The sequence below is a fragment of the Balaenoptera acutorostrata genome, chromosome 11, assembly GCF_949987535.1.
Source record: "Balaenoptera acutorostrata chromosome 11, mBalAcu1.1, whole genome shotgun sequence".
Taxonomy (NCBI): Eukaryota; Metazoa; Chordata; class Mammalia; order Artiodactyla; family Balaenopteridae; genus Balaenoptera; species Balaenoptera acutorostrata.
In genome coordinates this window covers 73120581-73148236 of record NC_080074.1, presented here as the reverse complement: position 1 = coordinate 73148236, position 27656 = coordinate 73120581, and the positions used below count along the sequence as shown (strand labels likewise).

Here is a 27656-nt window from a genome sequence, read left to right as displayed (position 1 = left end):
GAAATGATGGACTCTGGTGTCCCCCAAAAACCACCTCCGAAGATCCTGATTGGCCATGAAAGCTTTTAAAAGGAAAAAAGGAGGTAAGCTCAGTTAATCATTGAGATGGAGGTCAGAGTCGTTGCCATCCCCCACTGTGTGCAGGCTTGTCAACCTCTTGTGATCTTTCTTTAGATGCTATGTTGTTCACACAGTTTGTTCACACAGTTTGTTCACAGTTTGAGACTACTGAAGGGGAAGCTAGGGAAGAGACCTGGCCATCTGTTAATTACTTATTCTTCATTTCTACTTCTTTGATCTCCAGGAAGAATCAACAAGTTAGGCAAAGTACTGTGTGATCAAAAGATTTGAAAGGTGTGCTCCAGCTGAAGATAAGTAGAGCTTGGGGGTGCCTGGTTAAAGGTTAGTGACAAGACAAAGGGGCCTCCTGCAGAGAGCGCTTTCCTGCAAAAGCTGCTTACAGAAATAGGAAGATATATATAATTACACTACTCTGAGACATACACAATAATAAAATACAGAAGTGGTACAGAGAAACCAGTGACTAACTCTTTGGGAAATGGTCAGAGAAGAAATGGTACCTGAGGAGAATTTGGAACAAGCCAATGTTTAAGTCAAGAGTAAGTACAAATGTGTGATGGCATCAACAAACACAGCAGGTTCATAATAGTTCAGTCTAACTAGGGAGTGTTTTGGGAAGTGAAGAAAGACACAAGATAAGGCTGGACAGGTATGCAGGGGCCGGATAAGGAAACAATTTTTATGTAACAACTGGGAACTTGGACTTTATACTACAGGCAACTTTATATTACAAGCAATGGGAAGACACCTCCATGTTACAAGAGGCCTGAGGGAGTCAGATTGTTTCCCAGATCGACCCATTTTTGTAGGAGTGTGGAGGACAAATTTGAAGGAACAAAACCCAAATAAGAGACCCAAATTTTTATAGTCTATGTGTGAAATGAAAAGGCCTTGAACTAAGATGGTGGGAATGGTAGAGTATAGATTCAAATAAATAAATAGTTGGCTTTTTAAAAATAAACAAAAATTACTTAGGTAGAGTGTTCTCCTTCCCCTGCATGACAGATAGGTGGTTATGAGCCCTATTTTCTTTATAGATAACTATTAACCAAAGTCATTCTGGCAAACTTGACATTCAGCACGATTTGTCCTCTTTGATAAATGTTCTGGGGAATCAAGACAGTCACCTGTCAAAATTGATAAGTGAGACCACATTGGGGAATGCTTTTCTCTGTAACGGCACAGCTGCCAGCACTGGCAGCCTGTTTACCTCTAGACTGGTCTGTCTCGCTTCAAGACTTTTCTATTTCCACCCAGATAGCCCCCAAACGCATCGAGGCTATGCCTACCTATGTGATATATTCATTCCAGAGTAGTCTGCACGTGCAGGAGGAGGATAAAGCGGCCACTTTGATTAGGCTGTTTTCACAACTGAAGAGTTTCAATAGCTTTAAAAGGAAAAGCATGAACTTGACCAATTCTCTGTAGGCATGTAGCAAAATAAGTAGTAAATTCTGTGAAATAGAAAAGCCCAAGGGATTACTGTGAAGCATCCTTCTAAGATCCTAAAATGCTCATTGCCTCATGCATGGAAGGTATCTGAGGAATAAGAAGCCATTTTTTGATTAAAAAGACTTAGTTCTGAACAATAGAGTGGCTGGTATTTTTAAATTAAATACACAGGAAGGCACTTAAACTTCATCTTCTGCTTTAGTGAAGGAAAGAAATGAAAGTCTCAGAGGACCACCCCAGCGCTGATGAGAAGTCCGTTCTGGACAATAAACGTTTTCTTTCTTTCCTCTTTACAAATGGGATTGTGATTATCTACGTACGTGAACACATTGCTCAAAAATCTAGGAAGGAAGGAGCCAAAATCTGAATAGAGTAACAGCGGACTGTGGTCTACCCATAGCGTGGTCATTAATAAAACTTGCATTCACAGTGGAAACAAAAAAATTCTTAAAGTGAACTTTCTCTTTAAATGAGATGCTAGCAACAGTTAGTAAACTCTAATTATGGTAGGTGTCCACTGCTTCTCATTTACCAGACCATCCTGTCTGTCTCATACTGTTTACTTCAGGAAACCATATTTTGAAGATTAAACTGATTTTTTCCCTAGAAAGCAAGTAATGATTTTTTGAAACTACAATGTCCTTGACCTTCCTGTACACAGCAGCGAATTGCAAGGTTTTCTCTGTCACACATAAGTTTTCAACAATAGTTGTAACCCTGGTAATGTTCTAAAGGTACTGCCTTTCCTCTGCTGCAGAAGTTTGCCCTATTGAAACAGTTGAAATCGAATTTTTCCTTGATATTTTTAAGTCCTTCCTATGATACTGCCTTCGTATCTCCTGCTGAGATTACTCCAAAGCCTAACAGACTCCATTATTAGAAAACATTTTATAGTACTTAAATTGGCTTTTCCTATGTTGAATTTCATCCAGTTTTTCCTCTCCATTGCCCATTATAGAAGTAATTTGCAGAATTTCTGCATTTTAGCCAGGAGCATTCAGAAGGAGCGACTACCTGGGGTGCTGGATGCCACTGGCATTGCCAAGCTGGAAAGGACAGAGCCTTTTAGGGCTGGTATATATTCCAGAGGGGTGTGATTTTGTGTGCGTGTATATCTGGATTTCCATCTGTACATAAATTACTATCTCTTTATATTATACGTTTCTTGTTCCCTTTATAGGTTCATGGACATGCTTGCACAGGCCCCTTCCCAAACCCACATACTTGTCCTAAATTAGCTACTGAGTTAAATTTGGATACACCTAATGGTATTAGGAGACTAATAGAAAGGCACTTTTTTCTGCAAAAAGTCATGTGCCTTCTTTTGTTTTTAAAAATGGTATCCCTAATATCTAGTATCAGATATACTTAAAAGTTGCTTTATTAGGAGTTCTGATGGATTTTTGCATTCATTCATGATTTTTTTATATCATGTAAGATATTATTATGATAAAAATATATACAATCTCTGCCCTCAGCAAATTAATATCTATTATTTATTTTAAGTGCATAGATAACAGTACCCACTTTCCTTAGAAAGTTTAGAAAAAAGCACAGGCAGTAATAAAACAGTATTTTTCTGGCTATACCCTCTCCTCTAGTTTTTTGGGTTCTTCAAATCACCCCTCAGAACCCTTCCAGAAGCTTCTGGGAATCCTCATGGTATGGCACATATGTACTCTCAAACTGCCAAGTTGCTGCCCCATAAAATCTGGCATTTTCCTTCTTTCTGACTTCAACTATGATGATCATATTCCCTGCTGGACCTGATGTTCTGGGGCCTGGTCTCTCTCCCTCTCTCCATTTCTTACTGGCCCAGGCAGATTGTCGGATCACTGTGTACCTGCCATGCCGTGTTCCAAGATTTACCTCCAGGAGAAAAAGTAACCAGTGCCTATCTTTATGCTTTTGGTGTTACAAAGAGCTAAAATCTACCTTTTATTTTCACTTGTTCTCATTGCACTTTTAGGACAATGGCATGAAATTGTAATATCAGGTCTAAAAATAGTCTGAGTAATACTATGCTACAGTGTCAACTTTCCTTCAAACAGAGGTGCAATAAATACCTGTCTGCTCAGTACTCAGTTCTAGAAAAAGAACATTACCATGATATTGCATGCCCCCTCCCAATGTTGTCTCTGTACTTTCTCCCTCGGAAGTACCCACTGTCCTGAACGAAGGAGAGATCAGAATTGAGACAATTCTAACTCCTGCCAACAGCCTGGCAGTGTTCCTGGGTGCATGGCAGATAAGAGCACAGACTCTAATCCCAGCTCTTCCATTTTCTAGTTGTTACCTTGAGAAAATCACTTAACCTCTTGGTGTCTCAGTTTTCTCATATATAAAATGGGGATATTTATATACCAAACCCTTAGGACTGTGAGGATTAAATGCATTCTAACGTGGTTAAAACACTGCCTAGCACAAATTGAATTTAATGTGTTTATTATTATTATGCTAAAGCGAACCTTTTCATAAAAGGTCAATTCATGCCTGAAAATAATATATATATTCTGCATTTATTGGGAATTATATTCTATAGCTATACATTAGATCAAGCTTGTTAATCATATTGTTCGAATCTTCTTTATCCTTAAAATTACATTGGCTGATTTATCTATCAATTGCCATTACAGTGATTGATCTGTCAAATTCTATCTCTAATTCTGTCATTTTTGTTTTCTACAATTTTAGGTCATGATTTGAGGTGCAACTAAGCCCAGAATGTTTATCTCTTCCTGGTCAATTTAATTTTTCTTTAAAAAAAAAATGTAGTGACATTTTTTGCGATTATCTTTGTTCTACAATACATTCTACTATACTAATAACATAGCTACACCAGCTTAGTCTTAGTATTTTGTGGCATAACTTTTGCCAACTTTTACTTTCAACTTTTCTGAATTGTTATGTTTTACATGCCTTTTTGACAATGTCTTGTTGCAAGCCTTTCTTGTACACTTTTTATATAGCTGGAATGTTGTTCTTTTGTGCTAGCGGCAGTGGTGGTCTGTTTGCATTTATATTTTGTTATTTTTTTGTCTTTTAACTACATGATTTTGTCTGTTTACACTCATAATTATTTATAAATTTGGGCATAATTATATTTTCTTATACTGTGCTTCATTTTCACTTTTCTGTTTCTTTTTCTATCCTTTCTTGTCTTTAATGTAAATTGATTGTCTATCTTTCTCATTCCAATTTTTCCCCTCTGCTGGATTACAATATGGTAATATGAACTATTTCTGTTGTTTTAGTGCTTATCTTATAAAACTTAGTGTATTGATTTTTTTTCTTTGTAATTAACAATATCTTTACCCTCATCCTTAACAGGAATACTGTATAGGGACTCAAGAACACTTGAGCAGACCACACCCTTCCTGACTTATATGATACCTTTATAAGCATTTTAATTTTTCCTGGCCTTCTTTTAACCCCTTAAGCCATTATATAGTATGAGTTGTTATATACACTTCATATTTGTTTAGATTTTCTTTATTCTTCATTTCTTTTTGCATCTAAGACCTTCCATCTGAGTTTTCCTTCTGAACTTAACGTACATCTTTTAGCTTTCTTTAGCAAGAGTCTGCTACTGGCAAAATAGTTTGGTTTTTTTGTTTATCTGAAAATATCTTTATTTTACTCTCGTAAAAAACATTTTCCCAAGCATAGAACTCTAGGTCAGCAAATGTTTTATCTCAGCACAACAAAAGTACCATTCCACTGTATCTTTACTGATACACAATACAGATAACACACGTACAGTACACAATAAAGGTACTGATTCCTGATTTCAGTGGATTAGTGCTTTTCATCAGTTCTGGAGTATTTTCAGCCTTTATCTCCATATTTCTTAACTCCTGTTTCCTATTTTTCATTTCCTTGTCTCTTTGTGTGCATTCTAGATAATTTTGTCAAATCTATCTTCTAGTTCACTAATTTCTAGTTGAGTGATTCTCTCCTCAGGTCTGTCTAATCTGCTCTTAAACACATCCTTTAAATTTTAATTCCAATTATTATAATTTTCATATCTATAAGTTCTTATTCTTTTTTATTAGTTATTTTTATACTCATTACTCATATTTACCATCCTTGCTCCTATTTCTTTCATTATGTTAAATCTCTCTGTATATATTCACAATGTCTTTCCAGTTATAATTCCTGTTTAATTTTTTTTTTCTCCTTCTGGATCTCACTCATATTGCACTGTTTCTTTGCATACTTTGTGAAATTTGACTCTAAGCACATTTTAATTCCAACTTTGTCCCTGGCACACTTTGAGACCTGGGTTTCTCCAGCCAGAAAGCATGAGTTTGTTTCTGCCAGACTCCTGGGGATATCACCCTCCCAGGACTACTTTAAACTTAATTATCAGCTTGAACTGTCATAGATACCACCGTTACCCCTCCAGGTAGTCTGAATTGTAGGTGCAAACATTCATGAAGTTTGCGTAGGGGCCAGCTTGTTATTGCTTATTCTCAGGTGAGACTTTTCTCCCTTTCATTCAAGACCAAAATTCACGATAGACAGTTCTCTTTGCAATGACCTGGGAGAGAGGTGTTGTGTTTCTTTTTCACCATAACACTAAGTCAATAGCTCTTGGGCCTCCCAGCTTCCTTCCTGTGGTCTCCTGTTAGACTCTTTATCTTGGATAGGCTCTGGACATTGTCTCCTATTCTTTGTGCTCTGTGAAACTGTGGACATTGAGGCCTAGTTTCACTTAAATCAGTAAATACTCTCAAGGATAAAATCTGCTTCCTGATTATTCTTTTCCAAATCTCACCTTCACTCATTTGCTTTGTCCTCTGAGTATTTACTGTTATTTTGTCATCCTAGTAATACTTTCAAAATAAATAAAAGAAGTAGGTCAGCCTCATTAGTTGTTTTCAGCAGGAAGGCTCTTCAAAGTACCTAGCACAACATAACTGTCAAACACAGAAGTCCTACTTTTTGAGTACTATTCTTTGAGTCTTTGTATACTTTTTCACAGGGAGATTCTTAAGCCTTCTTACAAATAGGTCCTAGTGGTTCATCTATACTAGTCTTCTAGACATGGTCAGATGCAAGGAAATCCTAATGCCTATAAACTGGGAATGCCCCTGTCTTCCATAATGACATGTAAGGCCGAGTATGATTTGTATTGAATTAGAGATGCAGAGACCACTGTGTACCCAGAGGGATGAAGAGTACTTCTGGGTGATAAAGAGACTGTGATACAGGTGTGGTTTGAAATGGATTCATTTATTTAGCAAACAGGCACAAGTACTTACTACTTGCAAGTTCCTACTATCAACACTGAGATACAAAGTTGAATATATTTCCTCCACCTTTCGGAAGTTCATAATTTATTAGATGTTAAATATAGGCAGAATTTTAATAGGGATAGTAAATGAAGCACGATACATTTTGGTAAGGAGGAAGAAAGTCTGACAGATCTGGGAAATGATTTCTACTCCAGTTTGGCCAGGTCATCAGATCTTTAAGCAGAAGAATAAGAGACGTTGTACAGATGTTGTTTGGGATCAGATTACAGAGAGTCTGGAGAGTCAGTCTAAGAACTTTTGACTTAATTCAGTAATCAGTGGGAACCATTAATGCTTTTGAGCATGAAATAATGTGTTAAAGACATATTAATAAGATTAATCAAGCAATAATCTTCCAGATGATTCAAGGGGATTGAACAGGTAGAGAAGAAAAATTACAAGACTGAACCAGAGCAACAACAAAGGGAGTAGAAAGAAAAGAAGAAAGGAGAATCATTTTATAGGCAATGTTAATTATCTGTAAAAGGCCACAGTTGGAGAATACAAAATAATGGTGAAGACCTAAATGGGGCTGACTGACACAATGGTAATGTCATTAAGCAAGTTGGGAAAGAAGATCAGAATTGTGGAGAGTCGATAAGTCTGACGTGTTCATGTAGATTTGGCCCTAGTACAAACCCAAAGAACTTCAGGCTCTGACGCTCCATAACTGAAAAGCTTGGCTAAATTTGGGGCATTAAAAAACAACCAAGGTTTAGTGTCTGTGTCTCCTTTAGATGAAGATAATGCCCATAGTACTGCCATTGAGCTTCTTACCCTCACACAGTGTTTCTTTGATGTTTATGTTTAGTTTCTTCTCACTTCACTGAATTGATCAAATTACTTTTTTTTCCTTGCTTTTTAATTAGTATTTTCTAGTAAATAAGATGATTGTGTAGAAGGGAAGGAATCGAGATCTGCCAGCTTCCATGATATACAGAGCACCCATTTGTTTTCAAAGATTAATATTTGTTTTTTTAAAATAATGCTTATTTTTCTGATTCTAGGTAAGTATATACTCCCAGAAAATATGCTTGTAAATACAAGGATATATTAAAAAGAAAGGAATCATGATCATAATAACAGCAACTAGAGCTAACTACTCATACTTTCTTCCAGGAATTTTTCTTTGAATATAAGACTAAAAAAACACACAAAAGAGAGACGGTTATATGTTATATAAATTTGTGTCCTGCTTTAGTATTTAGTGTTTATTATGATCATTTCCTGTGTTATGAAAGTTCTCCAGAGTCTTAATATTCCGTCATTCAGATATTCCCTTATTTATTTAAGAAGTCCCATATTGTGGACATCGAGGACGTTTATGATACTTTGCTATTATAAATTATGCAGTAGTGAACAGATGCTGATATACTTCAGATTAATTTTGATGATCCATGTTTTTGTATGTAGTTATCAAATCAGGCTGTAGAATACATAATGCAATGATGGAAATTAATTTTCAAGTGGTCAAAATATTCAGACTGATCTCATTAACAAAAAATAGAGAAACATGTCTATTCTTCAAAGGCCCAAGGAAAAGCAGTTCATAAAGCAGTTGGGCAAATAACCATAAAATAATTTTAATAAATAAATATGTAAAATAAATAAATAATTTAATCTGATCATTATTTATTTAATTGTCTATCCAATATAATAAATTACTAGTACTTTAAATGCCACAAACTGGCATCATGGTTATACAAACATACAATTATACACCTATGCACTAGTCATTGGGGAAATTATACCATCTGGAATAAAAATTGATACATATATGTGAGAATATGTGCATTCTTACGAAACTTTACAAGCTCTGAAAAATCCATACCATTACTTATTTTCAATTTTTAAAAAATAGATCATAGGATACTATGTGATAAACATTACAAGTCATTGTTAATTATGAATCATATACGTACAGACAAGGAGCTATGACCAAACTTAGAAAATATGTATACATGAAATTATACCTGTAAATAATGTTATGTACATTTTGAGAAAGCTGCTCCAATGTTTAAAATGCACATACCTCTCCCAAATGAACTTTCTCCCTTCTAAGAATGGTTGTATTTCAAATGCTTACATTGCTTCTTTTTTTTTTTTTTGAAGAAACTACAATTATTTTTATTGAAAAATGTGAAAGTGAACTATTATATTTATTGAATTTTTTTAACATCTTTATTGCAGTATAATTGCTTCACAATGTTGTGTTAGTTTCTGCTGTATAACAAAGTGAATTAGCTATACCTACACATATATCCCCATATCCCCTCCCTCTTGCATCTCCCTCCCACAATCCCTACCCACCCCTCTAGGTGGACAAAAAGCACTGAGCTGATCTCCCTGTGCTATGTGACTGCTTCCCACTAGCTATCTATTCTACATTTGGTAGTGTATATATGTCCATGCCACTCTCTCACTTCGTCCCAGCTTACACTTCCCCCTCCCCATGTCCTCAAGTCCATTCTCTACGTCTGTGTCTTTGTTCCTGTCCTGCCCCTAGGTTCATCAGAAACTTTTTTTTTTTTTTTTTTTTTAGATTCCATATATATGTGTTAGCATACAGTATTTGTTTTTCTCTTTCTGACTTAGTTCACTCTGTATAACAGACTCTAGGCCCATCCATCTCACCAGAAATAGTTCAATTTTGTTTCTTTTTATGGCTGAGTAATATTCCTTTGTATATATGTGCCACATCTTCTTTATCCATTCATCTGTTGATGGACACTTAAGTTGCGTCCATGTCCTGGCTATTGTAAATAGAGAAGAAATGAACATTGTAGTACATGACTCTTTTTGAATTGTGGTTTTCTCAGGGTATATGCCCAGTAGTGGGATTGCTGGGTCATATGGTAGTTCTATTTTTAGTTTTTTAAGAAGCCTCCATACTGTTTGTTCTCCATAGTGGCTGTATCAATTTACATTCCCACCAACAGTGCAAGAGTGTTTCCTTTTCTCCACACCCTCTCCAGCATTTATTGTTTGTAGATTTTTTGATGTTGGCCATTCTGACCGTGTGAGGTGATACCTCATTGTAGTTTTGATTTGCATTTCTCTAATGATTAGTGATGTTAAGCATCCTTTCATGTGTTTGTTGGCAATCTGTATATCTTCTTTGGAGAAATGTCTATCTAGGTCTTCTGCCCATTTTTGGATTGGGTTGTTTGTTTTTTTGATATTGAGCTGCATGAGCTGCTTGGATATTTTAGAGATTAATCCTTTGTCAGTTGCTTCATTCGCATTGCTTCCTGATTTAAGAAGAAAAAAACTTACCAACTATCTTGAGCTCTTGGAGAAAATGTAAAAATGTTGAATAAAATGCAAAGCTTTAACTTCCACATTTTTAACCTTTTGTTGAATTTTGTAAGAGAAATGTTTTTAGGATTTATTTTCCTTGGTTAGATCAGAAATATCTATGGCAGTAATGTGAACACATTTGATTATATGAAAGTGCTACTTTACCAAACAAGAAAAAGAACAGGAAAAAAATAATTTGGGAATAATTATTATAACTTTCATGGGATCTTGACAGGTTTAAAAGTCTTGTACATTTTCCTGTTATGATGACCACAGGAAAAGCTCCCTAGCCCCCACTGTAAAATGGCTTAGAAGAAAACTCGCCATCATAGCCCAGTGCCTCATTAGAAAAGCCTGTATTTCCTGCTCCAATAACCAGTTGATGGAAATAAAGTTCATTTTGTCAACAGGTTTATTTATTTCCCCTCTTCTTCTGCTTTATTAATCTTCCTTTTATGTTTCCTTAATAACATATGCTGGAAAAGTTCCTAAATGCTTTTCAAATAAAGAGAAGTTCTGAAAAGGATTGACAAATTTCTGTTGTGTCAACAGAGACACGGGCGTCTCACAGTCTAGAATTCAATGTATAATATCTGAAATAGATTAATGTAGGCTCTCCTTGTCTCATTCATTAGATCAGGAGATATTCAGGTCTGCTAATTGGTTTTAATGCATGTTATTAGAATTTTATTGCCAGTACAATAAAGATGCAGTGCATTTCATGTATCATAACAGACTGGCCTTAAAAGATAACTAAGAGAGCTGGCTCCATAAAGAAGGGATAGAAAAGGAAAAATCTAGAATCTGTGCTATCAGATGAGTTCTTTGAACACTTTGGATAATGGTCAGTGGCAAAACATAGAACCTACCAAATATGAAATAATGCATGAATTCAGGATCAGCCTGTTACCTACAATTAATCACTAAGTATTTACAAAGAAATTTATTATTATTATTATTCACTGTGTTACTAATCTGGAGATGTGGGACACCAAACATCTTTTCATAACGAATCTTGTGGAACAAGTTACTTACTGACCATGAGATGCTTGAATAAAATACCGTATTTTTGAATGATCATGGTAAGGCAGATGATATTTTGGATTTTTGTAGTTAGAAGAAAATTTAATTCATTATTTGATCATAGTTTCAACCAAGGTCTTAAATATTAGGTATGAAAATATAATAACATCAAAGACTTCTTCCTCTGATCCACTTCCAGGAACACAAATGTATTCTACGTAATGTTTTACAATGTAAAATCTTTGTAGTTTCTGTGTAAGTTTTACACTTAATTTCCCTACCTATGAAGAAAACAGTGGGTTTGCACTATTTTTAGCAAAAAATTTCCATTGCATATCAACGTATTGACCCAACATGGAGCATGATAAATGGAATATTATCTGATAAGTTTAGATTACTGTCTCCATTCAAGTTCAAAAAGTAGTCTTTGCTATCATGCCCCAGATTCTTTCCTTTCTTTAACTTTGATTCACAATAAATCTACCATCTCTACTAAACTCTGGGCCCTTTGGAGCAGTCTTTTAGTCCTACCCACCAAACATAAATATATTCCTTCTTGGGTTTACCTTAGACCACAGTCCTGTAGCTCTTCATTCTGCCTTCTTTGCCACTTTGTTCTTATCTATATATCCTACCTGTCAAGGGATAGGCTGTATATCAACTTCTGTGCCAAATATTTAACAGGGCTTCCAATATTCCAAAAGGTTAGCTAGCTTCCAAATGACGTTGTTTTCTCTTAGATAAAGCAGTGATAACTCTGTCACCCAGTGTTGATATTTATAACCTATTTCAGTCCTAGTTTTCTCAATTCCCTTGTAGGTGCTACTGAGGATCATTTTGTGAATGTGTAGATTTTACTTTTATTCCTCTACTATGCTCACTCTGCCACCCAGAGTAGCTATACGTTGTCTTATATTTACATAAAAGATTTTTTTTCTTTCTCAAGTAAATATCTGCTCTTCAAAATGATTTTTTTTTTTTTTTTTACTTTAAAACAGCACCCCAAATAGTAAATGGTATCTCTTTAGCTGATCTACTTTATGGAAAACATGGCCAAGCTCAAAAGCATGGCAGTGAGTGGAACCAAGAATTACAATCATTGAATCAAGGACTACCACGGCACAAAGGGTCGCCCTGTCATTTTCGACTATTTACTTTTCAGAATGCACATGACCAATATCAAAGAAATGCTGTTAACACTTTCTTTTGAAAAAGCTAGTTTCCATAATTCAAAGAGAAGAGAGCTTACAAATGGCAGGAGTAGAGATACAATAAAGACAGCAGGACCAGGTGAAATGCGGTACTATGAGAATGACAATAGGTGTTTGAGCCTCTCAGAGAATGGACAATACTTTTATATAAAAGTTTAGTGTGCTATTTCTTCTTTTTAAATCTGCTATAGACACAAAGGGTTGAAAGAATAGTTTTTAAAAAATGTCAACTCAAGCCCTTTTCTCCTCGAGTCCTGTATCATCACCCTGATTCAGTTTACCTTACAGCTAACATCACTTGTCAACCTTGTTCCTGCTTCCACACATTTCACTTAGGAAACCCACTTCCATCAGCTTCTCTCATTTCCTGCAGTGATTTTCCCATTCCCATCACACTCTCCTCCCTGCACACCCCAACTGACCATCCCAGGTGAGAATTACGTAAAGAATAATATAAGAACCAAGAGATAACAGTAAAAAAGAGCGATTGAATGAAAGTCAGGAGACTTGGCTTCTATCTTAGCTATGCCACTAAATCACCAGGTAAATGTGGGAAAGTCATTGCTATTGATAAAAGTTGGAGGACAAGTTAAATTATGTCTAAAATTTCCTTCCAAGTAATCCTATGAAGTAAATTATGATTATATTAATTTTCTTAAAATGTAATCAATATTAAAAATAAAATAGAAGAAATGTATGCTTCTGCCTGCCTCAGTTGAATACCAGAAAATCAAGTCCTTGCTTTCTCTCAGCAGTCCTAGTTTCATAACTTTTTGTAGTTTATAGAAGCTGGAATGCCCCAAATTTTGCATATTGACCTCCCTCTCCCTTTTCTGCCCAGGACTTTGGTTATGAGATCTTTTAGACTTTGGTCCTAACTCACCTCTCTAGCATCATCTCTTAATACTCCCCTCAGCAACCCTTTGCTATAGCTGCAATGAACTTCTCACCCACTGCGTGAAAGTAGCTTCTCTCTGGAACTTTCCCTCTTTTGGTTCATCCCTTGACTCATCTATTTTCTACCATGTAGCCCATTGCACTTTTCTGAGTTCTTGAAGTGTTTAAGCCTCAGTCTAATAATGAGCTCTTAAATCATCGTTGGGCTAGAAGAGTGTATTGATTGAAAAAAAAAGCTTTGGAGTAAAAGGAAAAAAAAAACATATATTCAATTTCTGACTCAGACAAATAGTTGCTAAGTAACCTTAGGTAAATTAATTAATGCTGGTCCTGAATTGTTTTATCTATAAAATGAAATTTATACTATCTACCAAAATCAATTGGGACTCTGATCCAAAAAACAGAAGGCTCAAAACAAATACTTACAGAGAAAAGGAAGATGTATTGACTCTCTGAATTGAAAATCACAGAAGTTTACTATTTCAGGTATAACTTGATGCAGGGGCTCAAACGATGCCACTAAATTTTAGTCTTTCTCCACCTTTTGGCTTTTATCTCCTCTTTGTTGCATTTACCCCCAGGCTCTATATATTGTGGGAAGATGAAGATTTGAGCAGCTCCTATAGTCTTGCAGGTTCAAGTACGACAGGGAAGGCAAGTGTTCTTTTCCCAATAGTTTCAACAAAACTCTCAGGTCTGATATTTATGGGCTTGAACCGTATCAAATATCCATCCTTGAAATGATCACTACAGCTAAGGAAATAAAATACACTCATTGGTTGATATCTAGGTCACATGACTGCCCCTAAAGCTGAAATCAGTGTTGAACAGACATATAGACAAGGAAAGAAGAAGGTGTGATTCTGCACAAGAAATTTAAGGTCATGCTTTCAAAAAGAGAGAGAATGAATGCTGGTTGGACCACAACTGTGATACACTATATTAGCCTGTCATGTTTTTATAAAACTAAATGTGACAGTATTCCCAAAACATTTATCATAATGGTTGGTACATAAAAGTTTCCAGTGCTAAATGAGGGCCTTGGCACATAGCAAGTGCTAAGAAAGTATCAGGTGAATAAAGTGAATAAAAACTAAATGTGCTAGAAGAATTCTTAGAATGAGTACTTTATAGTTAATTTTGCTTGATTTTTCTAGTTCACTGTGATTAATTATCTTGTTGGCAGAGATTGTAAGAGAGTCAGTCACATTTATTGTTTGAACAGCTTTCTGAATCTATTCTACTTAATCTAATACAATTATACTGAGGTACAAACATAGCCAAAGCAATTATAGCCTAAATCCAACTTCACTATAGTAGTTAACACATCCAGCAGATGCCTGGGGGGCTTCTCATAAATTCCCAGATTCTGCTGGTATTAGGAATGCAAAGAAGATGGCATGGCACTGTCCTCAAGAGCTGAGTTTCCTTCTTTCATATCTAAGACTTGTGGGATATGATAAACATAACAGAAAATATCTGCTTATAGAATAGTAAAGGAAACCAACAATAAAAATAAGCAACTTAATAAAATACAAATTTGCTAATAAAAAAGAATAAATAATCATAGTTGTCAAGAAGTTCTAAGCATTGGTGAAATTTCTGTAGAAAATTTTGGAGACCCTGCTTCAGAAAGAGTGATGGAGAGGGATACTATCCAGGATATTATTTAAGCTGAAAACTGAAAAATGAGAAAGAGCTGTAAATAGAACCAGAGCAAGGAGCTGTTGAGAATTCAGGATGAGTCCTTTAGTTAGGACTTGAATCCCAGCTCTGCTTCTGACTTGCTGTGTGACTCTGGGCAAGTTACTTATCTCTATGCCTCATTTGCTTCATCAATAAAGTAGAAATAATAGTAACGTTGTTTAAGGACTTATATGACACGGTTTACATTCAAGCTCCTACCTTCTCTTGCATGAACTGGTCACATTCTCAACTTGTCTCTGCATCTCTTAACCCCTCCAACTCACCCGCCATGCTACTGCTGAAGCCATTTTCCAAACTGCAAATCAGACTATGTTATTTCCCTTTCAGTGAGTCTTCTTTACTTTTTTACAGAGTCCAAAATACTCAATATAGTGCAGTCATTCTTCTATGATCTTGCCACTTCTCCAGTTTTATTTTTCACCATGCCCACTCACCCACTCCAATCTTCAACCCTTAGCTTCACACACATTAATTACTTAAGGCCCCTCTAACATGATATGTTGTTCCCTATCTCTGTGCCTTTTCATGGTCAGTGTTCTCTGCACAGAAGTTTGGCCTTGGTAAGCACCAAGTCAATTCTATTATGTCTTCCAAGGCATTTTTATTTGATTCTTCCAGCAGCCCTCAACCTAGAGCTGACCATTATCTTTCTGGGGTTTCCTACCGCCCCATCCCATATGGATGATATTATTCCTTTGTGTGTGTGTGCCTGGCAATGAGAATGATCTCATAGGGAAAGAGAAACTGATAATGCAGGAGAAAGAGAAGGAATAATTCCAGGAGGAAAGAAATTCGAAAAAAAAAAAAAAAGGAATGGTTTACCAAGTGTGAGTGGAAGCATTGGCCTTTGATAGAATTGGTGATCTTTCTTCCACTGTAACAGAATTCTTGCCTACAGGGTGGATACAGATAAACTTAGATTAATATGCTGAGTGGAGGGAAGATACAGTGGTTTCCATTTCATGGCTTCTTTTTTCTCCACAAAGTGTGGAATAGAATGATTGGCTACTAGTGAAGAGAGAGAAGGCACCATAGAAGAGTTGCAGAGAAACGGGGTGTGAAATACTCATCTGGGAGAGTGGAAAGTTGAGGTAATAAGAATCTCTTAGCATCCAATGGGTTCTGAGGGGAGGTCATCAACTGAGAGTGGGCAGGTTGTGTCGGAAAATTGAGGAAAGAGGAGCAGCTTGATGAGGGAAGCATGTGCGATTGTCGGGCAGTGTTGATGGCCCATTTGAGGTTTGTGGGAATGAATTTACAGTGAAAGCAGTCCGTGTAGTTAGCATGGCTGTGCCTTTTCCTCCAGGACCATACAGCCGCTTAGGTGGGAACACAAGGAAGTGAAGAGTTGGGCTCAACGGTGATTGACCTTTGCTGGGTGCTATGGTGAAGGCAGAGAATAGCGAGGAGGTTGTGGATTTTTATAAGAGTATCATGACTAACTGCAGTTCCAAGCTGGGCAAGGAGAGAGGGGAGGGAGTGAGGGAATTATTGATAGTGAAAAGTGGAAGGGTCAACAGGTTCAAGGTCCAGTGAGAGAGCACAAATGGTGGAGGGGGAATGGAAGCTGCTTAAAGTGGATATTTTAGAAGTAAAGCAAGTATGGAAATGACATTTTGTGAGTAGTCTTTTCTGTACATTGCTATGATATGTTGAATTATCTTGATGTAGACCCACCAACAACTAACATATAAATCACAAAATCTAGACACAAATGACTATGGATATTTAGCAGTGCCATTCGTAAGTTAATAAATGATCATTTTATGTTTTGTTCAAATCTCAAGAGTCAACTGTGAAAAACCCTGAATTTCTGGATTCTTACAAAGGTAAACCACATGATCCTAATACTTAAAAACAAGTGCAGCTTTCTCAAAAGATATAACATCAAAATAGGAAGGAAGAAAAAAAAACACGTCTGATGTAAACAGCACGTTTTTCTGGTTTCCTGCCCTGCCTTTGCTCTTGGGTATAGACAGAGCAGGACTGGGTGAAAGCCCATTAAAGGGCAGGTGCCCATGCCATTGGCCTGATTCTCTAGTTGACACAGCAGAAGTAACAATACAAAATACAAACGACTTCTGACACTCACCTTGATTTTAAGTTTCCCATTTCTATTCCTGACATGGACTCTTAATTACTGGCCTCGTGAACCCATTCCCTGCCCCAGTTAAAAGTATAAACAAAATTAACATCTTTTTCTTTGTTAGGGTGTAAAATTGATTACAAATGGGTAATTTAAGACTTCCTAAGGCAATTCAGAGTCCACAGTGAGAAGCAGACAACCTGGATCTAGAAATATGTGGCAGTTTTATTTCTCAAAGGATTCAGAAGAGAAAGTTGCTAAGAATAGGATAGGATTAAACACTGCCTATATTTCACAACAATATCATTGAAAAGGGAAAGTGGTTGAGTGAGGAGGTGAGGTTAGGGGAGTTGGTGTAAAGACAGGACCACGTGCTTTCACTTTTCCCCTAATGTCTCTATAAAATGTAATTTATTTACTAGTTGCAGCAACTTGTTTTGAATGTTTGGAGTTGGGGTGTCCGAGCCTGAAATGTTGTAGTCATAGCAATTTGGGTATTCCAGGAGTTTTGTCGTTTATTTTTTACTGAGTTTTATACCTGATTTCCACTATCCAGGAGAGAGTGAATTGAAGCAATATTTTCACAGTAGAGTATCTAGGCTTCTCTTAGCTGTGAGGGTTAAAGTTTTCATATTTCCTACTTAATTCATTTTTAATAAAGGTTTTGTTGGAACAACTAAGCATGGTATTTCACTAGTTACTAATCAACATTACAAAATTTAAGACAATGATATATGATTAATACTAAGCTTGTGTAGTAATGGATATGTTGTCTGATAAATAAAAACCAGAAAACAAATAAAATTACAAGAAGGATATGGACACAATAGACCCCTCTCTCGGGACTGTCAGTTGATATCAGTGACCATCTTGTCTAGCCCTGGTTTTCATTCTGACTTGTGTAGTACTGATTGCCTCTGAATTTTCTCACTCATTCCATGGTCCTCAGAGCTCTTTAGAGTGTGGAAACAATTTGCTTAAAAAACCATTGCAGGCAGCTTCAAGCCTCAGTTCTTCTTCCAGCAAGAGAATCCCATCTAAAAAGCAAAAGTGTGTTTTTTTTTCTTTTTAAGTTCCTTGTTCCACCTCAGACCCAATCATAAAAATATATAAAATATTCACAGCACTGTAGTGCAACCAATTTATGTAAAAATCCCATTCTTTCTATAATTCGAAGGATATTTCACAGCAAACTTTACTAACTAGCTTTAATCTCCTACTCCACCCTCAATCTCAATAATCAGTTTCTCACAGGATTAGATACTGTGATTTGATTTTTTTAAGGGACTGTACATATTCCCAGAACATAGCATCTTAAAGCACATTTAAGCCAAAATGAATGTGGTTTCATTGGGTATATGAAGTGATTCTTCCACTCCAGTCACAAATGACTTACGGATGGTTAGCAGTGCCATCCGTGCGGGCTTGCCTTTGATTTGCAGATACCCAAGAATTGTCTCCATGGAGAAAATGTACAGAGGTAGCATTCCACTTTTATGTTTTTCATCAAACAGCTTCCTCATGACAGAGGGAAAGGTATGAAATTTGTTAGGGAAAACGTTCTCTATTACCAGAAGGTTGTTTCTTCAGAAGTCAGAGGCTTGTGTGCACTGTGAAGGGAATACTAAATTAAACCTGGGTTAGAGTATTCTTTTCAGATAAGCAGCCTTTACAAAGCCACCTTTACCTCATACAAACAAAATTGTCAACAGGTAGCTGCTTATAAGTTATTTTTGTCATAGAATTAAAGAAACTTTGATTCTAAAATGTATGCTTTTGTGTACCAATATGAAATATGTAATATCTGAAACATTCTCAACCAAAGAAAGAATTGCAAGTCCGCACTTGGGGCTGGTGTTCGGTGATTTGTGGGATCCAAGAAATCTCACTTGCGCCTCCTCTGGAGCCTGGAATCTTATTTCCATAAGTTCAGTCCTTTGAATTAAGGCTTGTAATAAAAATTGTATTTTCAGTCTTTATTGGTGTGAACCAAACCCTGGATGGGGCCACATTTTAAATAATTACTAATAATGATCCCTTTAAGAAACATTTATTTATCAATTATCTTTATATCTCAAGAGCTACTCGTGAGAGAATGGAAGACTACACCAAATACCAGGTTTTTCTAGGAGATAATTAGGATGGCAAGCCTGAAATCCCAATGGCTTCCTAGGTAGGCAACCTCAGGAACTCCAGGAAGCAAAAGAAATAGTAGGAGGGCGCCCAGTATCTTAAAAGGGGGAGGGGGTGATGTTGAAAACAAAGATGCTGTGGGTAACTTTGAGACCTGCTTCACAGTTTTGCTTAGGTTCAATAAGATGACAATATTGAAAAGTTCTTTTGACCTCAGGATCTCAGATTTCTGTTTCCCTGTGATTCTTGGTGATATTGTTGTTGTATGAGTGGTTCTACCCTTTTTATTTTAATAGATTGGTTCCATTTTACTACAAAATATTTAGATATGCATCTTCTAAACAAACACCAAACCCTATTACACCGTGGAGAGTGTAGAGAAAACACTCACGAAAGGAATGCTTCCCTCTGGAAACAACTTCCCACAGGATGGGGTGTTTCTTGGTGCTATTGGAAGGACATCGAAAGTCAATGGATTTCAGCTCTGAATACAGCTCATTTGCTTTAATTTAAAGGTCCCACTCACTTTCAATTCTTTATGGGGTGTTTAGGTTTCCTTGTAGGCCTCTTAGGAATCACAAGCTTCTTTACTCCTTAACTGTATACTTCATTGCTGTAATCGAGCTCTTTTGTTGCTATAATTCCTTCCTAATGTTACAGTTTTAGTCAAGTATTCTTTCCCTCTAGAGGCATTAATTGTTGCCAGTTTTGAAAATGCCCTTGATTGGTGTATACTTTTTGCTTCTGGTGCCAAAACATGTCACTGTTTGCTATTCTTCCTCTAGGTGAAAAGACTTTTTTTCTTCTTGTTCAACATACACCAAGCCCTTTTGAAGCTCTGTAGTGTAATTTAGAGTATCTTTGTCCACCAGGTGGAAAGTCAGCATTCTTCATGGTTTCATGTATTTCACCAATTTGCAGTACATATCTCAGGATAGAAGATTTAAATTTTCTTTTATTTGCTATTAGCTGTGAAATTATTGGTCACTGGAGCTTATGACAGTCTATCCTTGTTAAGGATTTACCTTTGGTTTATATAGTATGTCGTTAAAATAAATGGTTATTTTCCAATGACAAGACCTTCACTGAAATACAAAGTTAAAAGGGAAGATACTTCTTCAAATGTAGCAGAGTGTACTGGAAAATATCCTCTAGTTTGAAATTAAGTGAGTTTCTCATTATTTAGTCCTGGTAACTATTTCAGATCATATACAGTTAAACGGATACTTTATTAACAAACTTTATTCCCTTCATTCATACACATGTGCGCACACGCGCACACACACACACACACACACACACACACACACACAAAATCTACCTCCAGTTAAAGAGGAAGTATTATTTAATTATTGTTTTACAAAAAGTTATAAACACTAGGATATATTTTGAAATAAAAGCCATCACCCTTCAACCAGCATTAACTGAGTCCCCACGCTGAACAGTCCCCTGTTCCTTGAACCAGAGAAAGAGCATTAAGCAAGACAGACAAACTTGTAACTCCCACAAAGCCTGAGTTTTAGAAAGATGGTCTAGATTTCATTTCCAGTTTAAATCTATTCTGTTCTTCTTCATCTGATTCTTTACTAAAGGTCCTTATAAGCTCCATCCAATAGGAACACGTTCTCCATGATGAGAGCACCAATTTGTGTTTCAGTGCTTGGACTTATGCAATTTATTCTAAAAGTCATCTGCTTCTGAGAGTAGTACAAGTCTATTTCATTATATAAAAATGAAATACACTGAAATTTATTATTATTTTACTGAATATAAATCAGGAAATAGATTCAATATACATTACCTAAGGACCGACATTTCAAGCCCCTTAGCCATGTGTTTCAGTAAATGTGTTTCCTTGTTCATTTACTGCTGCATTTTTGAATCATTGCCTCTGCGCATATGACTGTTGATGTCTCTCCCTACAGCCTGGATGAACCCATTTCTTTCCAAGGGTGAGAGCTGCTACAGGATAATAGAAAACCTTGGCCTGAGCTACACAGAACTCTTGCTTATTATAATGTTGTATAGAACTCAAAAGAAGAATTGATGTACAGTTTAGTCTTTTTTTATTTGAACTTTATTTTATTTTATTAAAATACAAATAAAAACACAGTACTCTCAGTAGTTTCATAAACATTTTGCTACCTACTTTAACATTCTCAAATATTTTCTTGATTCCACATTTTTGATTTCTACATATTTTATTTAAACTTCATTTGTGGTTTTGTAAAGTTTTATGATTTAATACAAAAACATTGCACATCTCCAACTTTACAATGAAAAGTTAAAACACTGGCCTGAATATACAGACATACATGTTGAGAGTAAATTGTGAGGATTCTGGTAACATGGGTTAATTTCAGATGTTGGGCAATAATTATGAAGACTTCCCAGGATGGCCTAGAGAATATCAGTGAGTTCTCCATCCTGCTGCGGGATTTGATTTCTCTCTGAGATAAATGTCGTTCTGTGTGTGTTTTTCTCTCAGGAGGTCGAGTTGTGTCGTGTTAACAGTCAAGAGAAGCTGGGCCTGACAGTCTGTTACCGAACGGATGATGAAGAAGACACCGGCATTTATGTCAGCGAGGTGAGAAATGCCATGGAGGAGAGGTTAGGGGAGGCAGACAGCGAGCAGTGGAGTGAAATGACTCACGATGAGAAAATCCTTGGGAGGCTGGAATGGGAAGAATTGGCCATGTGCCAGTAGTTGTCACTTTCAATTAGGAAAGTAAATTATGTTGCCCAAGTAATGGAATTATTATCAGCCTATTTAATGTGGATGCTTTCACCACCGAATTCCAGTAAGGAGAAGTGCAAAAATTGTAACATTGTCTAAATCTGAATAAAGTCCCTTAAGTACGCAGGAAGCCGAGCAAAGTTTTTGATTAGCAAACATTTATCCTTCTGTTCCTGCTGTGTCCTTTATCTGTCCTGTTAACAATAGCATTGACTTTTAAATCTAATATTCACAATAATCAGATATTTTACTCTGCTGACAGAATTGATAAATTTAAATATCATATCCAAGAAGTGCATCCATTGGTTTGTTTTATTCAGCCCCATAATCACTTTCAAGAAGTGAGGTACTTACGCAGGGAACTGTATTCAATATCCTGTAATAAGCCACAGTGGAAAAGAATATGAAAAAGAATATGTACATACATGTATAACTGAATCACTTTTCTGTACACCAGAAACTAACACAACATTGTAAATCAACTATAATTCAATTTTAAAAAGTGAGGTACGTAAATGTGAAATACCCTCAGTGTTAATAACTTTGAAAAAATGTGAAGCAAAATTTATTATTACAGGTGATTTTTTGAAACTCCCAAAAGAATCATTTTATAAGAAGTAGTAAGGTATTATGTGTGTGTGTGTGTGAGATATATACATACATACACATACAAACATATTTATAATTACACATATACATGCAAATACATATGTGTACATACAAGTAAATATAGATATGTTATCTAACTCCTGCATATATGTATGTATACACACATATATGTGTGTGAAACCATGTATGTATATATGTATGTGTATGTGTATGAACCCAAAGTAAATACTGATTGCTGTTCTGTGCTGTTCCAAAGTTTCTTGGCTATGACTTTGAAAACATTACGTAACTTACTGAGCTTCGGCTTCCTCACCTAGAAACTTAGTATGACAATGCTTATCACATTACTTTTATAGAGGTGTTTAGACTCTGGCAGAGATAATATTAATGAACTTAGAAAACTACGCAGCTCTATAAATGTATCATTTTTCCAAAGAATCTACGGACTGGCTCTCACTATGGAAAAATCTCCAGAGAATACTTGACTTATATACTTCTTTTAAATAAACAGCTATGATAACCCCTCTGCTTACGGTGAGGAAGTATAAGGAAACACCTGCAGCATTATCCTTTGTAGTACGTATGGAGGTACAAATGCAGAATTTTAATATTAGTTTGATTACTGTTCTGAAGACAAAGTTTTAGATTGTGAATGGCTTCTAAATAGGATACAATTGATTAATCATCCCTTATTTCCTTCAAGTAAATCTCTGTTTACTATTTAAACATGTCAGCTTTGGAACTTTACTTTTCAGGGATAATAAAAAAGCTACAGGAGCAGAACAAAATTATTTGGAAAAAATGTTTCCCTATACATCTTACATGTAATTATAGTGTCTTTTGTTCTTGATTGATCACTTAAAACTCATTTATTGGCTGGTACCACCTAATTAAAAAGTAATATCTAACATCTGGATAGGATGGATCAACCTTACCCTACACTTGAAATATTTTGCTTAAAAAAAAAAAAAAAAAAAAGGCTTTGCTAGAATAAGCTCCAATAAATGGTTTGAAGCCTTCATGTGAAATGTGATAGATGGAATTAACCCCCAGTGAACAGTAAGTCATCACTGAAGTTTGGCCCATTAAAATGTTGATAAACTCTTAATAGAGCTTTAAATATCTATTTATTCTAAAATAAGTGACAGTTAATATACTTCACCCTATATGTAAAGTAGTGTCTAGTAATAATCTACATGGATAGGATTTTTTTTCACTTCTTGAGCTACATAGATTATAAATCTCTTTATAAATTAATGTGCTCATAACACAGAAATCCCTTTAATAAGTATGGACTTAGAGTATAGCTATCAGGTTTTCTCAGACAGCTAAGACAGGATTTAAAAATCACCCTAGCAGAAAGTAAATTTCCTGGGTCCTAGTATTAACATCAGCTGAGGATCATGTCAGCTAAAGACCATGTCTGACAGTTGGGATACAGAAATGAGTGAACAGATATAAAAAAATAATATAAAATAAAATAAAAAGGGGGGAAAGGATAAAAGGAAGGAAGAAACATAGAGTGGCAGGGAGAGAAAAGTGGTCTACAAATCAAGATGTGCTCTAGTACTCTTTAATTTTATTGTAATTAATTCTAAAATAGTTCATTTACATTTTTAGAATCAGTTGACAGAAGAAAAATTTGGCACGCACTCTATAAATCAATAGAAAAACTTGAAATACGTTCTTTAAAACATTTTTTAAAACCATATTTTTAAGTTCCTGGGAGGATACTGCATATCCACTTGAAGCTGTGTGTCCTCTCCCTTACAGGTAGATCCAAACAGCATCGCTGCCAAAGATGGCCGGATTCGAGAAGGGGATCGTATTTTGCAAGTATGTGGTGTGGTTATTTCCTTTAATTTCCTACTTTCTGTCCAATAGTTTTAATTTTATTTTGTTCATTGAAAAATGTTAGAGAAAATAATTTGTCTTTGTTTCTGCATAGTAACATCTACAAAACTAAAAGTGATCATTTAAACCTTTTTAAAAATAAGGATAGTGCCATTTATGAAGGATTAGTAACTAATAATTAGTGAGTAAGGCATAATCTCTGGACTCAGATACCTCGACTTCAGCTTCCAGCTCCATCACTTACTTGGGCACTTTACTTAACCTCTCATTGTAAGCCTGTTTCCTCATCTTAAAGAACGATAATAGTAAAATATATTGTTGCAAAGGTTAGATATGATTAAGCATGTGATGTGCTTAGCACACAGTGCATGGTGAGTAATAAGCATTAACTGCTGTTGTTACTAGCATCAGCAGCAGTTATTGCTGCCTTTTCCACAATAAATTAGGTAAACAGGGATCCCAGTGTTCCATTACTATGAAAGTTTAGAAGTCTGAAGAAGTCTTAATTATTTATAAATGAGTTGCTGGGGACATGTGGAGGACGGAATGTGAAAACATAGAGGCTGACTGAGTTTCAGTTTAAAAACAGAGATGGTAAGCACCTCATAGGGGGTGTGTAGACTGGAAAGAGTTCCCTGCCAAACCAGGAAAAACTGCAAAAGCCAAAGTTTCCATCCTAAATCTGCCTTGACCTGCTCTATCCCTTCTGAGTCCTTTCTCATAAAGGGTGGCTGGAGGAAGACACAGCGCCCCAGCTCTTATGTCCAGTTTAACCCAAAATAAGAACAGAGGTCCTTGGGGGTTGAGTTTCACTGCAGATCACAACTGCAAGACAGGAAGGAGGACTCAAATGACAAAATGAAGAGGCTACAAACTGTTAAAACATTCTGCAAAACTTTTAGTTGTTATGACAGATCTGTTGTTCCCATTTCTCCTTCCTAGATATGAACCCCTAACGAATGTTTCTTTCAGTTCAGTACATTTGGATTCAACACTCTACCTGGAACCAGGGCTTTAAAAATAGACAAGATGCCATGGCAGCCTTTGGGGCATTCCCTATGTAATTAGGAAGACAGCTGCTTATGCAGATGATTACAGTACAATGCGACGTTGTTGTGAGAAAGTTGTGCCACACGAGGGCTATTCTGCCCAGCCTTCTGCTGGTCTTCTTTCCTTTCTTTGGGGGTGGGGGTACTCATCGAATCACACCACTTCTCCATACCCCTTCCCTTCTCTAGCAAGAGGCCACAGAACTCCTTTTTCATCAAGGACCCTCTACTAAGGCTCCAATGAGGAAAGAATAGAAGTATGAATTAGAGGTTATGGTCCCACTAGTCTTCAGAAAACTTCAAGAATACATAATTTCTACTTTAATGAGCTCCCTAAGTGTTGACCTGTAGTTAAACAAAATGGGATGTGTCTATCACTGGATAACTCAGGGGCAGGAAAAGTGAATCAAGAAACCAAGACTTAGTCTTGTTTGCTACCATATTTTCAATGTTTTTCTCACACTCATGTGAGTAAACGAGTGAATGAAACACGGGTATTCAGTAGAGAGAGTGATAGGATAGATGGAAGAATAAAATCTGCAGTAAAGCTATACTTATACATCCTCATTAATAAAAAGGGGTACCATCTGCATGTGTCATCCAGATAATGAAAGCTTCAAAAATATTTCATTGAGTTTTTGATTTAGAAATCATTTTAAATGTGTTGTTCACTTTGTTAACATCTCCAATTAAATATACTGAAAAGAATGCAACCTTCCTTTGATGCTGAGAGTCACGTCACACCCAGCAATCATCACACAATGCTATATGTAATAGAGTAAAATGCTCAATGGCTGAAAGATCTGGAAGATTGTGTGCCCTGATATTAAATGACCCTAGTTGGCTACTTTTTCTGATGCATTGGGTCTATGTTTTGTCATTTTCCTCTTGCTGTTTCCAGCTGTCACTTCTTCCTGTCACCATCTACTCACCACGCCCCGTACCCACTACTGTGCACTCACTGGCTCACTTCCTAGTTTCCAGGTCACCACCTCCCATAGGCTAGATACACAAATACAGTTAGTAAAATGGTGTCTATTAGTTCTGTGGGTAGAGTTTGATAGAAATAAAGTACATATGTTTCCACAGATGCACACTATGTATTTTGACACTTCCTTATTCTTGGCTATATCGTAGGCAGGTAAAGTTTTCAGATAAGATATTTTCTGGGTAATAAGGCATTCCTTAATGGACTTGATTCATTGAAAAAAACAACAGCAGGATTGATAAAGTGCTGTGGTCTGCCTGATTAGTTTATGTTTAGTGACAAATACGTCACATCTAATGAATAAATACCTGTCACATTAAAAAGCCTAGAATTCAATTCTATCTGCACACACAGGAAACAAAGAATCTTAATGGTGATAGTAAAATTATATAAAAGAAAACTGTGACAAAATTGTGCCGATAGACAAATAGCTCCCGTGTGGCTGGTAAGAAGATTATGGGATACCCTGTAATGAACAATTAATGACTCCTTTCCCAGGGAGATGAGAGTGGGGGAAAGAGAGGATTTCTTCTCATCCTTTAAGTTTCCTGGCTGGCTTTGATTTAAATGAATCTCATTAGAGCAATCGGGATTTTAATTTCCTGTTCACAATGACCTAAGTAGAGTATTTCTATGGTCCTGCCTTCATTGCGTAGCTAAAATTTTCTAAGTGTAGCGCTCCACGGTCCTGTCAGAGAACCTCACCTAATCGCACCACACACACAGGTAATCACACGATATTGTTAGAAGGTAGGGATCATGCAGAAGAGAAACCATGATCCACCTTCGTGAGAACACATTCTAGCTCTCATGTGTTTTTTCTCTGCAAGTGCTTGACAGTTCTATTTGCTGTGCTTTTGCCACAAACTGGTGGTATCAGATGTGTTCCCAGGAATTAATATGGGGAAGTTCTTTTACAAAATTGCCGTGCTGAGTCAGGAGAAATATTAAAGACATACATGATCAGCCGTCTAAAGTAAAGAGTGCTCTAGTCTCACATTCTCTTTGGCATATACTATTCCATGTAAGCAATCTAATCTCATGTTGGCCAGAAAAGTCAGTCATGTTTCTAAGGATTATTCCCTGACAAAACCCTGCAAAAGCTCAAACAGTGGAACAATAAGATTTCTAATCAGCTCTCTTTCTTTCTCTGCCCTAAACTGGTCCTCACCGTTTCTTCCTACTCTTACTTTCTTCCCTTTGGATAACTGTTTTCCCCCTATTTCTGT

General features: G+C 36.3%; 1 protein-coding gene across 1 annotated transcript in view; it reads left to right on the top strand.

Moving 5' to 3' along the window:
- The window catches only part of PDZRN4 (PDZ domain containing ring finger 4), a 367624-nt gene that overhangs the window by 326956 nt on the left and 13012 nt on the right, over window positions 1–27656 (top strand). Inside the window, exons 6-7 of the mRNA XM_057556787.1 lie at window positions 21679–21777; window positions 24310–24372. Of these exons, the coding sequence (XP_057412770.1) occupies window positions 21679–21777; window positions 24310–24372 (162 nt within the window). The remainder of the gene's footprint in view (window positions 1–21678; window positions 21778–24309; window positions 24373–27656) is intronic.